This window comes from Thunnus thynnus, chromosome 19, assembly GCF_963924715.1.
Source record: "Thunnus thynnus chromosome 19, fThuThy2.1, whole genome shotgun sequence".
In the NCBI taxonomy this organism is placed as follows: domain Eukaryota; kingdom Metazoa; phylum Chordata; class Actinopteri; order Scombriformes; family Scombridae; genus Thunnus; species Thunnus thynnus.
Genome location: NC_089535.1, coordinates 17,360,058 through 17,377,737, shown reverse-complemented (window position 1 = coordinate 17,377,737; position 17,680 = coordinate 17,360,058). Strand labels below are relative to the sequence as shown.

Sequence of the window (17,680 nt, the reverse complement as noted above, 5' to 3'; positions counted from 1 at the left end):
TGTATCATGAAGTATCACTGAAGCAATTATGCCTCATAAAAATCATAATAACCCAAACTACCAGCCTATACACACTCTGTATGATGTAGACAAAAACAGAGCACACCCAGCTGTCATTCCGCCCTGTGCTAAAATATTATCAGTGGCAAACAAAACAGGAAAAGCAATATAGAGGAAAATGTTGTGCTGCTTAATAATTTACAGTTGTGACAGCTTGTCCTGCATGGTTATTCTCCGTTAACAGATTGAAATACCGGTAACATACACAGTAATTGGCTTTCAGGTACGCCAGTTAATCTGGATACGAGCATACCTGCTACATGTTACCATGGGGGCCTCGATACACTTCAAACCCCACATCTCTTTAATAGATATATTATCCAATAGTGTACCATTTCTGCTCGATAACGAATCCTAACGAAGCCAGTTCTAGTGTTAACTTATTGCCCCAGTTATCAGCTAGCCCTCACCAACCTGCCCAACGTTAGCTACGATAGCTCAGAAGTCATCGATTCAAAGTCCGACAAAACAACACTGTGACCAATTAACGAAACTATTCCGTGACCATAAAGCAATTAATGCGAAGTGTTATGTGAGGGTGTTCGCAATAATTTGGTGGATAAACCTGTTTGACAGCATTCGCTGGAGACAGCCTGGATACAGGCCATTACTGTACATAGCTGGCTAGCTAACGACTGCTAGCCACGCTACCCTGGCAGTTACAACCAACAAACAGGTATTTATCTTCATAATTGAAGACAACACCGCGTTTAAATTTGAGAGTGAATGCGTGTGCAAGTGCTAAAATAGCTTACCTTTCTTCCCACGGTTATATTTATTCCAGTGGTGGTTGGCACAACATTGCACTTTCCCAATAGCATCAGCAGCCAACAGCATCCAGCCGAGCTGTAAACACAAGCCCAACCAACCCGCTGACACCGACGCTGCGCATGCGCCTGTCAGTGCCCTTCTCGTCGCCTGTGCAGAGGGATGGGAGGCGTTGGCATTAACTTACCTAATGACAGGATGCTCACACAGGGGTTTTATTGTGTTTTTACCACTTTATTTATAGAAATCGCCACTTACAACTTGTGTTACAAGAATACAATAACATAAAACAATTAGGCATCATAATGGAATAAAGATAACATAAAGGACATGACTTAACTTTCAGCTTGTTGATACAGTCAACATAGTAACAGGGCTAAGGGCCAAAGTAATAATAATGAATAAATAGAGAGAAAAATAACTAACGGAGAAGATAGGCAATAAAATCAGATGTCTTTAAAATCTTGGAAAATCTTAATTAAATTTAATTTAAAATCTTGGAGCATACTAATCATGAAAAGTTCAAATGTTTGGCAAGACCTAACTTGGATTTATGGATGTGAAATTTTCCTAATAATATTAATAAATTGGCAGTCCATTGAACTTTCTGGTTTTTGTTTTCGTAGTAGAGGACATTCACAAAGGTGGTCTGGAGTCCAGGGGCAAGTCCAAATCAAATCTCAAGTCAATTTAGGCAAGTCCAAGTCGAATAACCCTCTTTTTGCAGGTGAGTTGCAAGCTTTCAGGTCTAAATGCTGAGCACCGCATGACATCACATTTGAAAGTTTTTATTTCAAACCTGTGTTAACAGTGTTGAGACCAAGTCCGCTTAAAGAATTAAACCTGATAATTAAATATTCAAGGTGTTTGTGGCTATGTTAGGCTTACATGTTGCTTTATTATGCTCAAAATTTGAGACCTTCATGTTTTTTTTCTTTGAAGTCTCAAGTCAAGTTAAGTCTTCCGGGAGCAAAGCCAAGTATCACAGCACTGAAGTCCAAGTTTCAAGTTCCCTTTTTTGTAATATACAGTAAGTCTGTCTCAGATCTTCAGATGAAAGCTTGACCCTAGAAAGTTGAACTGGGGTAAACTGGGATTGGACTTTTTCAATGTTTCTTCTTTCATTTGCGAGTTATTCTTTTCCTCAGTGATAACTGTTCCACCTGCTATGATGGTGAATTAATTATAAATATCATACCATTGTTTTTTTTTTCTTTCCTTATTTCCTTCCTCTCTTTTTTTCTTGAAATGTTTCCTCTCTACCTAGTAAACATTAGAAAAGCCATAGCTTCAGCAGTTCAAACTCACGTTGATCAAATGTAAAACCACACTATTCCCACTTGACCTGTTAAAGGCAGCAGTTTGGTGGAGAAGGCAGCCACTTGTTAACAGAGTGTGAGTAGAAAATTGAAGGAGGGCTCTTATTAATCTCTATTAACCACTTCTGAATACACCACTTAACCACAGCAGTCAGCTGAGATAAACACACCTGTGTCGTACTTGATGTGTTGTGGTCATGTTGGCCCTTCCTGTGCAGCTTATCAGGGTTTATTGTTTCAGTATTGGACCAGGTGACATAATATAACACACATTTAGATCCTGTACAGATGTTAACAGATGTCTGCAGGGTTTTTTAGTGTAATTCTGTCTACAGAGGCCTCTTATTCAATTTCTACTCAGATATTTCCAGTGAGTTTTGGAGATTTAGCACCACCTTGTGCCACATTTATTTACATAACTACAGAAATGGTCTTAGTAACCAAGCAGTTAATCTGTCTGTCAAGAGTCAAGTCTTCACAGTAGCCTTTCAAAGCCCAGAAAGAAACTCACTAGTGAATTTGAATAATGAAAGGTAAGTCTAAGAATGAGGGAGAAATGAGCACTCCTACTCCATATGAGAAAGATGGATGTAATATCTATCACACAAGTTAAAAGAATAATATAAAGTTCAACAATAAATACTTATTCTTAACCCTTACACACTGTTCATATTCTGAACCTTCACAGTATCCCATCATAATTAGTCTGTACACCAAATTTTGAACCACAAATCCATTTTTCATTCATAAATACTTCAGTCATTGATAAATGGATGATTAATCCTTGATGAAGAGAATGTTCTTTAGGTTTTACACTATTTGTTTATGTAGAAAAACATTCACAATCACACTATATCATAGTCCGATGTTACCTAAAAAAGGGCAAACAGCCATACTGATTTCAATGAATTTTATTGAATGTGAAGGATGCAACAACATTTTGGATGTTGATTTTTTTTCATTTTTGAATAAATAATTGTCAAATTTAACTTGGAACACCCCTTATGTACAAAAATGTGTATCAGCTACATAAACACAAAAGTTTGTATATTCTGGGTCAGATTAAAGTGGTTCAAATTTGGCCAGAACAATATGTAAAGGTTAACAGAACCGTTTAAATACTGTCAGCTCTTATCAGGCTTATGAACTGTTATAATATAACACTCACACAGGATGACAAGAATCACAAATAGACATTATTGGTTGTCGGTTTATTGTAGCATGCAATCTCATGTGCTGAAATCGTTCTTTTCATAATTCCATCTCTCAGTGCAACATAGAAGCAGTTTGCTGCTCGGCCAAGCTGTCTGTACGTCAGTGTAATACAGGTGAACAAGCCAGAAAATGCACAGAAGAATCAATCAGTCAGTCAAACAATACTCAAACAGTTTCATCGATCATTAATAGCACATAAATCACCTGCTTCAGTCCTGCATTACCATACAGTTAAGTAAAAGGGAAACCTTTCACAATGTGATATTTCCAAGGAAATAAATGGAATACATAACAGTATTATTCATTATGGGGACATTTTAGATATGCTGTCTCTTAAGGATTTTATTTTCCTCATTCTGAAACATTACACAACTGCCCCAATGATTCAAACATTTAAATATATCTGATTATCACACGTTGTATAAATGAGCGTCTTTACTATAAGTCCATCTAATGATGGTGCCAGACTGTATACAATGACGGATGTGTACCATCTCTTAATATTTCATTTACATTTCAATCGAACAATAGATTCGCAAATAAAATGTCTAATACAGACATGAATAGTCAAAAAACATCAGTTCATCATATGTTTCACTATCAACAAACAGGCTTTTTCCCATATAATATAGAATAATGAGACACTTTCTTGTCTAATAAAAAATTTTTAAGTTTTAGCAAATTCTCAAATTCAAAACAAAGAAGCAGACTTATAATATACCAAGAAGGAAAAATACCACAACAACAACCAAATGTGGTAATAACAATAATAGTAATAATAATATAATCTCTATAACCAATAATTCATTTTCATGAGCAAACATGTAAAATGCTGCAAGCAAACTTCAGCACTTGGCGTGGCCACACAGTGGGCATGTGCAGAACTCTTACAGCGCTGGGTGTGTTGTATCACAACTACAGAATCATTAATACTCCTCTGCCATCACAAGAGGGACTATATTGCATGCATGACAAAGAATGCAGGGAGGATGGGGGCAGAGGGGGGGGGGGGGGGGTGAAGGAAAGTGTATGTGTGTTCAGGGTGGGGGGGCACTCACGGTTAGACTGCATCCGCTGGCAGTGATGGGGTGGGAACTAATGCAGTGCAATTAGCCACTACAGCAGTGCTCTATAGACACTTTAAAGGAAACACAGAGTATCACTTTGACATTAGTTCAATACTCACAATACTGTTTTTCCATACAGTAGTGCCCAGCCCTTTCCCATGAAAACAGGAATAGCAAAGCTAATATTGATACTGAGAGGCAAAAGATAACACTGACAAACAATATAATCAGCGTGATACTTTAACCCATGTATGATTCAGGTGAAAGAGTCAGTTATCAGCAAGGGAAATTCAGGTAAATACTTCCACAGAATATTTAAAGTGATGAACATAGAAATTGCCAAAGTAGCTGTGCAACTCAATTCTTCCCTGAGCGATTCAGACAGTCAAGGATCTAGCCTCCTCTGATGGAACAAAGCAGAACTACAAGAGAAGTATCTCAACTCCTCAACTTGACTGAGCCTTTCCCTCCTCATGTCGTTTTTAGTTAAGGAATATGAAAAGTTATAGGAAAATTGCAGGGATTGATTGTACTGTACTGTACGCAAACATGGCACTTAACATCACATGACTTCAAAGGTGAAGTTGTAAACAGATGCAGAGCGACAGTAGGTAGCTAAATTCCTGACTGGGGAGTAGCTAAATCCCTGCGCCAGCTCTTGCCCTTTCCTCTCAGAAATGAACCCTGCAAAATATCAGAGAGTTTTTTCAAACAGTGTGTTATCACATCCGGTCACAGAGTATTCTTCAGCCCACAGGCAAACGTACATTTACTTGTCATTTCTTGACTTTGTCTGCCAGCTTATCCCAGCATATGTTGGGTTTGAGATAAGAGAGAAACCCCCAAAAAGGTCACAAGTCCTGTATTTCATTATTCGATCAGGTCAGTAAAGTTTTAACTTGAAACTCTTCCTCAAACAGCCATTCTGCAATCCTCTAAAATGGGATTTAAGATGTAATTTGAGCGGAAAGACCTTGCTGTTGCATCTCGGAAAATGTTTGAAAAGGTACAGTAGCTGAGATGAGGGGAAATTAAAGAGGGAGCTTGAAAGATTCAAAGATTAGTTAGCCCTCCTCTTCTCATTCTACACAAATCTCATAAGATTTAGAATAGTAAACAAATTCAGAAGAGCCTTTATGACTTTAAATTTTATATATCTAAAAATGGGTTAATGTTTTCTTGCTATTTATTAAAGTCATTAAGCCTCAGCCACACACAAGATGCCTCATATCTATAAAAGGGAGTGAGGCAAGGCTAGGCTGTATGGGAATCACCCATACTGCACAAAATTACAGTGAACTAGACTTTGGTGGTTTACAGCGTACTGACAACAGCGCATCTGATGACCAGCAAACACAGATAAACATTAGACAAGACGATCAGTTTTGTCTCTGTGATGTAAAATATAACAAAACAGAACAAGAGTAACAAAGATCCTGATACAAAATACCCACACAAACAACTTCACAGAAGTTAGCAATGCATAAAATAAAACAGAACAAAACTTAAAAAAAAAAAAAAAAATTTAAAAGAAGATAGAGCATGAAGAAACACAAGAAGTGGTGTCCCTCACTTTTGTAGGCTTCAGCTTGAAACATCATGCATGTTCTCTGATTTTTTTTTTTTTAGATTGTACATAAATGTGACTGGACTGGAAAGCACAGGAAAATGCCGTGGGCTTACAAAAATTTGATTTCCAGTGTTCAGTTTCTGAGATCACGTTTAGGTGTAAGATAACACCAGGAGTCTGTCAGTGAGCATGGATAAAAGTCATTGTAAAGCCCAATGTTTAGTTTTACACAACACCAAGGAGAGAGAAGGCCATTGTGTTGCATGTGTGTGTGTATATCTACTACATGGCTGACAGTTTGTGCACAAGTGTGCTGTGTGTGTGAGAGAGAAAGAGAGCAGTAAGACTGTTTCTGATTTATAGTCAGCAGGATTAAATGCAAGAACCGCTACAGATAGACAAAGATTAATTGTGAGTTAATGTAGCTTCTATAAAAATCTACCAAAATGAGCTTCATCTGCCACTGACAAAACAATTTCTGTTTCAAAATGAACTGCTTTATGCATTATAAGTCAACCAATAAGAGACTATGTTAAAGGCAGTGTAGTATGAATTACATAATTTACATTTTAAAAAAAGGGGTACACACATCTGTACTTTGTTGCCATCCCTAATGACCTCCAGTGATCAATGCTCATTTACAAATCCAGTTTATGACTGTGTCATTGTGTTCTGCGGTCACATGACAGTCCAGGGAATTTGGAGGTCGACATTTACAAGATCATATGACTTGTAAAAGACAGAGGCTTGTTTGAGTATCAGCAAAGGGAAGACCTCTGTTTTCTGCAGTTTTTATCTTCTCTGAGGGCTGGATACTCTCAGTATTGAAGCGTCTATCTTGATTTATGAGGAAATACTTACAAAAATGTGTAATGCAGCATTACAATAAAGCCTATAAACTAAACAAGTGTCATTTAGCTGGATGAAGCCCTTGCCATGTAAGGCTACTTAGAGAAACAGAAAAAATGCCTTAACGTGTACAGAGATAGCAAGAAATGGAAGATATTTGTCAGATATCCACAAGCTAGCAAAAAGTTTTCAAGAGTTGATTAATAATGCCACTGTTTTATTTTCTGAACCGTATAGATAACTATGTGGAGCCTAACCAGCGCCTGCCATGGAGGGAACACACTTTTTTTCCAAGGCACAAGCTACAGAGCAATCACACACAGTAAGTTATATTCATAACACTGTACAGTATGTGTGGAGCAGACATACATGACTTGATGATTTACTGCTGCAAATGACTTGTATTTACTTTCCCAGGTTCCCAATCTCAATACTGTGAGAAAAGATCAGTTCCTGCTGTTAATCCACACTACATATGGGAAAAAATGAAGATCAAGTAAAGGACAAGATTAAGACAGTATCAAAGTAAACTAAAAAAGCGTCATGACTAAAGAAAATTCATGCATTGTATTGACACCTACAGGCTTTCGCTGTCTGACAGATCATGTAGGATGACGTGTAACAAGGCCAATCAAACATATGTCTGTCTTTGCCTACCGTGTTAAACAACAACAAACTACATGATGTGTAAAACTCATGAGTACAATGTCATGTAAAGTGACCAATTATGTGGTGAAGATGCTGTGAGGTGTCCAGCCTTTCTCCTAAATGTGACCAGGGTAGAATTTCAAACCTGACTCCAGTTAAGCATCTAACTGGTCAGGTGCTATATAGGCATTAACACCAATATCACTAAATTCTCTGCGGAGCTGTACACATTGGTGAAAATCACTACTTAGGAGGCAATACAATGTGTTTTATCTTGCCCCTTGTGACAGAATGTTGACCCCTCCCTGTTACATTTTATTCAGGCATATGATTGACATATATGAAGGCTGGAATTAAATAGTTTTCCCTTTAACCAGGATCTGTTGTGGGCAAGCAACTCAGCTGTATCTTAGTGCTGATCAGAGTTGAACTGTGTCCCCTTAGCTCCCATTGAGCAGCATCTCTGTCCCAGGCGTTTCAGGACAAACCCGGGTAGAAGAGTCCCCGAGTCGGGGAGGTCCAGTCCGTAGCACAAGCTTGCCGACGCCCAGTCCTCCTGAGACCAACCCTCCAGGAGACAGAGACTTCCTAGAGAGCAGAAAGAGAGGAAGGAAGGAAGGATGATGATTCTGTACACTGGCAGTTCGTCATACTGAAAACCCACTCATGTTACTGTGAAGTCAAAATTCACCTGAAGGCCATCTTTTTGAGCAGGTGAGTATCCATCTTTTCTGTCGAGGGACCTTCTGCTTGGGGGTGCTCCTCCACAGGGGATGAGAGGAGTGGAGAGGAACAGGGTGGTGGGAGGAGGTGGGAAGCATCCTGAGACTGTGGGGTAGCCAAGTCTAAAGAGTCCTGAGAGGCAAAGATGATAAAAAAGACGTTTTGGTTGTACTTCAATGTTTCAGATGTCGGAGTGGGATAAATTAAATTCCAAACTTCAAAACATCCCTTCAGAAAACCTCAAGCAACATCACAGATACTACGTCCAAATGTCAGGTCTGATCTATATAATCATACCAACCTGAGACTTGATCTCCTGGTGGTCTGAATCCTCCAAGTCCAGAGCGCACAGTTCAAGCTCAATGTCTCGGTCCGGGTCTGGTTCACTCTCGACCTGGTTGCATACTCGTTCCCGATCGTGGTTGTAGGCAGTCTGATGGGTTTGCAGATCAGACACGATTTTCTCTCCACTGCTTAATGAAGTTCGGCGGCCGTGCAGCTCTGATGCACAAAGCTGCTCACTAAATCCACAAACACACATAGAGATGCAGAAAAAATATAAACAGCAAATCCACCAGTAAGTGAAAGGGCAAACTGTTAATTTATGTATATGTGTATATATCATTGGTATCAGTATAAAGATGATGAAGGTAAAATAAAATCTAATAAATACAAAAATAGTGATCAAAATAGCATACTATTTATATATATATTATATACTGGAAAATATGTTTAAACCACATTAGAGATACCAGTGCAGAGGGCTTTCCTGACTCCTTTTCTTAGCCGCCAAGTGGGTTTTTACTAACCAGCTAGCAGCTCTATTTTTAGTCTGACCACAGAGAGGAAATGACTGCAGCACAATGAAATGGGAGAAAGGGATGAGAGAGGAAGAGTGTGTTACAATCAGGAATTAAAGGGGACCTATTATGCTCATTTCCAGCTCTATATTTTTATTCTGGGACTTCAATAGAGTAGCTTTGCATGATTCACAGTTCAAAAAACTCCTTATTTATCTTAAACTGGTCTTTTATGGAGCCCCTCATTAAGCTGTCTCTTAACAGGCAGTTTTAGCTCCTGTCTCTTTAAGGCCCCCCTCCCGATGAGCCCACTCTGTTCTGATTGGCCAACTTGCCGGAAGCCTGCTGAGGGGCAGTCGTATCAGAGTTGTGTCAGGTCTTGTTACGTTTCCTGCTTTACTGCTTCATATTAAAAGCTTTCAAATGTTTAAATAATGGGAGATTTTTATAGTGAAGAATTTAGAGGAAATGAAACATGTTCCTAACAGAATTAAAAACCAGTCGACACAACCACGTATTGAGATATTTGGAGCTCTTCATTCAGCAGATCAGTTAGAAACAATGCAGGGAGGAACAGCCACAGTGATGATGATGTTTGATGAAGAGCTACAGATGACCAGCACACCTCCAACAGGAAAACTACTTATGTTACTTTGCCGTGCTGTGTAATGGAAAAACACTCACAGTGTGCCAACTTGACTCAAATCATGGCTCAGCGTGACTACCCCCAAAACAATGGAAAAATGCCATAATGTTAGCAGAGCAGAGCAGTGAACTTTTGCACTGTGCATGGAGCAGATGACCATATAAAGAAATCTGTCACAAGCCAACGTCAGCTCGGACTGAAAGTAGAAAAAACCATTGGAAACCGAGCGTTCAGAGCAGTCTGAAGCCAGTGCTTTTTGCTCACAGGCATTACTTCTACATACGTTTACCTTATTAATTGACACTTTTGCCGTGTTTAATATGAACATCCGACATAGTAACATTATATATATGACTGAAAATAAGGAAAAGCATAATAGGTCCCCTTTAACTACCACGTGTGCCCAGGAAGGGGTGAAGCAGTTAGAAATCTAACTAATAGTGTGAAATCATGTTCACAATCCTTTTTATATCTTGTTTTGTGAAGTTTAGATTTGAATCTTGAAATATTGGGAGGCAGTAAGGTGGCTCAGTGCTGTTGGTACACAGCAATTCCCAGGCCTTTCTATGTAAAGTTTGCATGTTTCCCAATAGTTCAGCAACAGGTAAGACCTATAGAAAAAAATAACTGCTAAAAAAGAGGGAGGGAAAAAGTAGAGTGTGTGAATGTTTTGTACCTTTCTAGGAAACTGGAGTGGCTGGAAGAGTCTGATCCTCTGGAGCTCCACCTGTAGTCGCTGTGATCCAAGTGTGGGTTGTAATCTGTGAGTTAATGGAGACATATCAAAAGCAACATTCAATAAAAAACAATACTAATATAATAATATAATATAAATATACCACTTTTTATGCATTTGTATATAAACACAGTTCATTGCCTCACAGATAAAGGACAGTAAATATTAAAAACAGCTGCATCACATTAGCAGGATGAAATATACAACTTTAATTTAAACACTTGTAGACAAACAAGAAAAACCTGATCAAATAAAAAAAAATATATCGAAATAACAAAACACAACAGAACATCATCATGATGAAAGATAAATCATAAAAGGCAAAGACAACATGCCAAAGGCAAACACTGAAAGCTAAACTATAACAATTGGTTTTTAGAAGTGACTTAAAAGATGATACTGACTTGATCTCCTTAGGCAGGTCATTCCAAAGTCTCATCATATAAAAAGGAAAAAACAAACTTATTTTACAACTTATTTTCTGTCACTTCTTTCTCTCCTCTTCCTCTCTCTCTCTCTCTCTCCCTGTGCCAGCCTTGTTTCATCCTGCATTTCTTTTTTTCTACTTTCTTCTGTCACCTCTCTCACCACTCGTTTATCCTTCCTCACCTTTAAAGTTGATGGGTGTGGTGCTGGCGCTGCCCTGGCAGGCTGTAGCTTGGACAGGGTCGGTGGTGTGGTAGCCCGTACGAGACGCCCTGGATATGGCGCCCCACTTGGAGATAATGGGCCCCTCACTAAAGGGAATGATCGGATCCTCGTCTTTCAATCGCCGGTAGTGATCCAATGAATGCACCCATCGCTTTCCCGCACCACCACTGCTAACGCCACCACCTCCACCTCCGTTATTGTTCAACTCCTGCATGAAAAAAAAACATGGACACCGTCTGTGAGCGTGGATCTGTGCATGCACAGGTCAATAAGCATGCTCCTGCTTGTGGGTGTGTGAAGAGTCTCACCGAGTGCTCTGAGCAGGAGTGAGGTGCGGTGTGTGTGAGCGTTTCCGGCTCAAAGGGGCTGAGGCAGGGGCCGATGGTACCACAAGACCATGGAGAATAGTGTGCTAAACTTTCCTCGCCTCTGTACCTGCACCCCACACACTGGCCTCCACCGCTCTCCACGTGCTGAAAGAGAGAGAGAGATTAAGAATGATGGTGAGACACCTTTGCACGTTTGACTTTTTCATGTTGCCAAAAGGTCACAAGGATTACATGGGCTTGTGAATTTTTCTTGACTTTGGGGTCACCTGAGAACAATACCTACAATAGTCATGAGGGCAAACGACACAAAGCTCTCCCCTCAGCCACAAATCACCTTCTGCCAAGCATTTTCTTTTAAGAGGCAGGAAGAAGGCTGTAGCAGTCCGGAAAAGCACAATGTTTGTGGCACAATAGGAGTATTTTACATTACACTTGTTTTAAAGTCCTTACATTGGTTGCCTGTCAGTTTCTGTATTTATTATCTGTATTGATTTAAAAATTCTCTTATCATATTTTTAAACCCCTTCATTGTATTTCACCAGGCTTCTTTTCTGACATGCTTGCAATGTATGAACCAACAATATTTTATGGCCATTATTTATTTTATTTAATCATTTATTTAATTGTATTCATGTTTTAAATGCTTTATTCCCTCTTATCTATTTTATGTCATTGGCTTTTATCTGTTTTATCTAGTTCTTATTTTATCTTATTTTATCTTTACATCTATTTTATTGATTTTATTACATTTTTATCTTCATAAATACCACAATGACTGCTAGGGTGGTACACTGGCTCAGTGGCTGCCTCAGAGGAAGAAAGTTTGACTTCTCCAGCTGGCTGGAATTTGCATGTTCTCCCTGCGTTTGCGTGGGTTTTCATCCCACAGTCTAAAGAGGTGAATTGGACACTCTACATTTCCGGTAGGTGTGAATGAATGTATGTGTGTATGGTTGTCTGTATGTGTTAGTCCTGTAATAGACTTGTTGCCTGTCCAGGGTGGATCTTGCCTCTAACCAAATGTGAGCTGGGATCAGTTTCAGCTCTTGTGACCCTGTGCGAAATAAGTGGGTATACAGTAGATGCTGGATCTTAAGTGAATTGAGATATACATGTATATGGTGCAAGCTTTGGGAGGCTTCATACACCTAATATGGCAGCCTCAGTTGCTCAGTAATTTGAATTTATTCTCTCAATACCAGAACCGATATGCTACCACTTTGCTATCATCCCTGTGGCAAGCTCTGGATATCATTAAATAAAAATAGCCAGTCTTTTCACCAATGGCCTTGCTTGCTTATGCTTGTTATCCAGGGGCTTCAAAATTATATTGAGAATGGTAAACAAACACTGAAAAGGTCCTTATGGTTTATTTAATAAGAGTTCTATTTTAAAGTGGATATCTTCACAAAAACATGTCCGACGTGCCGTTAAACAAAGCTTTACTCAGCTGAAAGCCTGAGTCACTGCTTGTTAAAGTCTCTCCTCTCGCTTTCTCTTGTCCTCTCTCTCTCACACACACACCCACACATGCACACACGCCACAATTGTGCATTGCTATGATATCTTCGCCCACAGTTGCTAAGCAACTATCTCCCACTTAAATAGCATTAGACACAGCAGAAGCGCAAGCTTTCAGGATAGGAATTAAATCCAACATATTTTAAAAAATGGTAAACTACACAAGTGATTCATTAATCTCAGTTTCATGATGCTGTAGTAAGAGTATTAAAGGCATAGTTCAGATTTTTTTTGAAGTGGGGTTGTATGAGGTAGTTATCCATTGTCATTGTATTACCTGCAGTAGATTTGGGTCGGCACTCCCTGCCCCCAGTTTGGAAAAGCAGGCAGGAGTACTGGCACGGAAACTAAGCAATGTACTGCTGTGGACGGGGCCAGCAGGAAAATGTGTTTTAGCCACCTAAAAAAGGCCCACCTAAAAGAATCAATATCAGTTTAAGTGTACGCTATATTTAGAATATTTTAAGTGCTTTACCTTCCCGTCAGACAGCCCTTTCCTTTGGCACTACATTTTCTCAACTGTAGAACTTCCGTATTCCTACGCATGCTGCGCACTGTGCAGCAGCACTTTCTCACCCAACAGCTGTTCTGCTTTTTTAGGTGGCTAAAATATTGCTGCTGGCCCCGTCCACAGCAGTACACTACTTAGCTTCCGTGCCAGTACTGCTGTCTGCTTCTCCAAACTGGGTGGTGGGGTATCGACCCAAATCTACTGCAGGTAATACACTGACTACGGATAACTACTTCACACAACCCTACTTCAAAAAATCGGAACTATCCCTTTAATAAAGTAGTCAAGGTAACATTTAACATTTTAATTTCCCCGCCTATAAACGGCCTTAATGATGCTCTGTGTGTTTGTGTTAGCACATACAATGTGTTGGTTCTCTTATTTGCTTTCTACCTCAGTTCCAAAATCGATGGTGAAGATGGGGGAGGACTGGGAGGGCCTATTGGCGCTGTGATGGTGGTGATGATGTGCCCACTGTTCCTGCTTCCTTCTGAACAGATCCTCGTAGCCCAGAGGAACACGTCCGTAGTCCTGACAAGAGAGAGTTGGAAAAGACAGGTGCAGGAGAAAGCAGAAAACATGCAGAAGAGAAGAGAGAGCAGATATTTATATTTATATAATAATAATGTATTTGTACAATTCATTAACAGTTTAGTTACAACATTGCAAAAGACTGAAGCCATGACAACCGATAAGTATAATTCAGAGTTTTCAGTTGTATCTCAAAGGTGGACCCAGATTTATATTCAATCTTTCTCCTCAGTTTCCCAATTTTAGGAGCTCTGACTGTATTTCATGTTTTGGTCTTAGTCTAGACATTAGGGCATCTTTTCTGAAGATGTGGGGATGGAAAAAACAACTGTACAATATAATGTAATGCCATACAACAACCCACACACTTCAGATTTAAAATGTTCAGTTTTTGTTAAGACTGTGTTAAAGAGGGTGGTCACAATACCACACAATATAATATATGCCACCATATACTGTTCATGCAGATAGAGGACAATTGTGCTACATTGCATTGCAATGCATGAATATATGATATATAATGAATATAAATTGCGCTTTCCTGCACGACTGAGAAATCTTTTTATTAGGTGCTCGCTAACAGTAGTGCATGACAAATGAATGTTGCGAGGGTTCAAACCTCACTGCAGAACATTTTTAATTCATAAAGAGTATTTTGTCATTTGTTGTGTGGCAAGAATCTTTTCAACATTGCCCAAAGTTGTATTTAGTATCCACTCCTTTATGTGCAAGTGAAGAGCAATTGTTTTTATAAGACACACAAAAACATACTTTGGTAATATATTATTTTTGGTTATTAACAATTGTCATCACTGAGTCATTATTAGTATTTTCCAATTCAATTCAAATAATTCTTTCCCAGATTTTAAATACATAATACTGTTTCCTTTATTACAAATATCTATCACAGGTAATATGGTTACTTACAGCATTGTTGGTAAAATATGGCTGTGAATTAAAGTAGCCATAGAGGTAATGCTGTAAAGTGATGTCAGATGGAGAGAAGCAAGTGGGGGAGGCAGAGACATATTTGGGTGAGAGGTGGGAGGACTACAGAGGAGGCTGAAGCTACATACTGCAGCTCTTTGGCTGGCAAGGAAGGTAGAGGTGAGATGAGACTGTATGTGGGAGTAAAAAGAGAAATCCAAGGAAAAGAAATTGCGTAAAAGAATGTAGCATGAATCTGTTCAGTGTAAGATGAACCAACATCAATTAATACAGATGGTTTCACTGGATGTACTGTATGTTACACGAGACATGCTCCATGACAACAAGAATAGAAACACAGAAAACTAATTAGTTTAATACTACCCTCAGCAGAGAGCATTATTTTTAATTATTGCATGGCTCAGAGTGGATTATCTCTCTAACAGGACACCCACTTATCAATAATTAAAATGTTTGTTTTTTAGGGAATTGCACTTTTTAAATAGATTCTATATTGGCACTGCTACTGTCAATGTTGGATTAAACGTCACTCAACCAAGCGGAGGAAGCTAGAGCCTAGTAACAGCCAGTTTTAAACATATATGTGTCTTCAACTGAAACGATGATGCATCAGCTACGTCAGATGTGTGTTGTTATCGGTAAGTGAGTATTGTCTATGGCTGCAGTGTAAGACGTGTTATTTCACCTACCCTGTGTAGCCCTGCACGGTGTTCAGCTCCAGAGCAGTAGTTGCTGTCTAGAGAGTTGAATCTCTCCCTGAGTGGAGGCTGGTAGACAGAGGAATGCAGCACCTCTGGAGGCAGTGAGTTACTCCTGGCATCCTCTCTGTGGTACAGCTGTAATGATGATAGTCGATATATTCAATAAAGTTACAGACTGATCAAATTACATGGTAGCATGATAATAAACAGAAGGCTCACCTGAGGCCTCCATACTCTCCTGCTGTCATAGAGGGGAGCATAAACACCATGGGCAGGGGCCAGAGGACCATACTGAGGCTGACCCGGGTGGGGGTGGAAGGCAGGAGGTCCCATTCGATCTCTAGGCGGATGAGGCGGGTATCCCGAGGAAGAGGAGGAAGGCGGGTGTGGCGTCTGAGGGTCACTGGGGTAGGAAGATTGTGGAGGGCCAATGGAAGGTGGCAGAGAGGATTCCGGGACATTTGAGGATCTGAGGAACCGAGCCATGCAGGGTTTGTGAGAGGGATGGAGAGTCGATGGGTAGTAGGAACCTGCTGGAGAGGAGGAAGAGAAGAGAACATTTATTTGTACTTTCTGAAGAAAACAATGGTTTATTTTTATTAAAACTTTTATTCAAAGTAAAGACTCACAGGTTGGTTGATAGTGGTCCGTGTCATATGCAGAATGGGGCTCCTGATAGTACAGTTCTGACGCCTGAGAAGGATGTGGTGCGCGCAGCAGGAACTGACCATGTTTGGGCATAGGACCGCCAACATCACCCCGTCCAACTGTGGTCAAAGGAGACGACGCTGAGGAGTGGCTGACTGGAGTCCTGGGAGGAGAGATGGGTTTCCTAATGGACAGAATGACAACATAAAGAGCAATAATGAACAAATGAACACCCATCAGGCTGACTTTGAGACACTTAAAATCAGACCTTACACATAGCACATGAACGCAACACATATTGGTGAATCAACAGACTTCTTCTCATCAAAATCATATGCAAAAATCCATTAAAATGTGAGTAAATCCACACATCAGAGGACTTGTAAATGCGGATTAGATGTAACATATTCAAATGTAAACACAGAGAAAATACATGTTTTGATACACAAAAAATATTCATGTGAAATTTACCAACCTTGTATGCAAAAATACATTTATATATTGTCTGTGTATTTACATTTGCCGTTTTTTATTAAGACAAATCTGAGTTCAACAACAGAGGATGTACCTGCACGTGCATCAGTGAATAAGTGGAGATATAATCTTACTGTTCGGTTGACCCCGACGTGGTTCTGTTGGAGCCACTTAGCCCGTTGGACCCGTTAGCCCCGGATCCATTTGGCACTGCTCTCTTCATTTCCTCCATCATGTCAGCTCCTCTGGAGATAAGCTGAGGATGAGTCAGGCCCGGAATTCCCTCTGTAAGGGTCCCTGTATTATCTCCGGTACCTTTGAGGCCCTGCCCCACTCCTGCAGACACATCTGTGTGGATGCTGCCCTCCATAGTAAAGGTTTTACCCATGACCCCAGGTGCTAAAGGGAATGCACGGCCAACACTGCTGCTCTTCTTGTTTCTCAGTCTAAATCTGTAAAGAGAAGGATTAACAATTGGAGAATTAAGTGCAATGGGGGAGGTTTATGTTTATGTATAATTGCATTGAATACAGTGTGTGTGCATACACATGTGTAGCCTTATTATTGCAATAATATTATCACAGAGGACCTCTCATAAATCCTCTTGTGAGTAGATATATGATTAGATAAATAACATTTAATTAAAAAGGGGGGTTGGGAGAGGCTGTGTAGACACAAATGAAAGCAGAGGAGAGATATTTTTCTTACGGGGTGGACTAAGCGCATCTTAGGCCACAGACCCTTAATGTAATGTAGCTAATTGTCTAATTTCATCAAACTTACAACCCTTGTCATATACTGATATGTCAATTAATAGAGTGTGATAAAAAAAAAAAAGTCCCACAGTTTTGGCATGCAGACTTGCTCAAATTCATTCCTTTTTGATGTGATTACACATATAAACTTATATGATGAGAGATCTTTTTTTTTGGTTTATCTTGAATACAGTGAAAAGGGAGTCTCTC

General features: G+C 39.7%; 2 protein-coding genes across 7 annotated transcripts in view; both read right to left on the bottom strand.

Moving 5' to 3' along the window:
- LOC137171214 (rab GTPase-activating protein 1) overlaps positions 1-953 on the bottom strand; it is an 83,402-nt gene extending 82,449 nt beyond the window's left edge. For all 4 annotated transcript variants that reach the window (XM_067575033.1, XM_067575036.1, XM_067575038.1 and 1 more), the window contains exon 1: positions 816-953. The gene's annotated coding sequence lies outside the window, so the exon portion shown is untranslated. The remainder of the gene's footprint in view (positions 1-815) is intronic.
- Positions 954-3,343: 2,390 nt separating this feature from the next.
- Positions 3,344-17,680, bottom strand: part of rc3h2 (ring finger and CCCH-type domains 2) — a 30,197-nt gene continuing 15,860 nt past the window's right edge. For 2 of the 3 annotated variants that reach the window (XM_067575031.1, XM_067575030.1), the window contains exons 10-20: positions 16,850-17,167; positions 16,223-16,425; positions 15,813-16,126; positions 15,582-15,728; positions 13,807-13,944; positions 11,361-11,525; positions 11,011-11,260; positions 10,342-10,426; positions 8,521-8,740; positions 8,188-8,351; positions 3,344-8,084 (exon numbers count right to left, since the gene is read on the bottom strand). In XM_067575031.1, coding sequence (XP_067431132.1) covers positions 7,937-8,084; positions 8,188-8,351; positions 8,521-8,740; positions 10,342-10,426; positions 11,011-11,260; positions 11,361-11,525; positions 13,807-13,944; positions 15,582-15,728; positions 15,813-16,126; positions 16,223-16,425; positions 16,850-17,167 — 2,152 coding nt within the window. In that variant the 3' untranslated portion in view covers positions 3,344-7,936. The remainder of the gene's footprint in view (positions 8,085-8,187; positions 8,352-8,520; positions 8,741-10,341; positions 10,427-11,010; positions 11,261-11,360; positions 11,526-13,806; positions 13,945-15,581; positions 15,729-15,812; positions 16,127-16,222; positions 16,426-16,849; positions 17,168-17,680) is intronic. The other variant, XM_067575032.1, reaches the window with a different exon arrangement.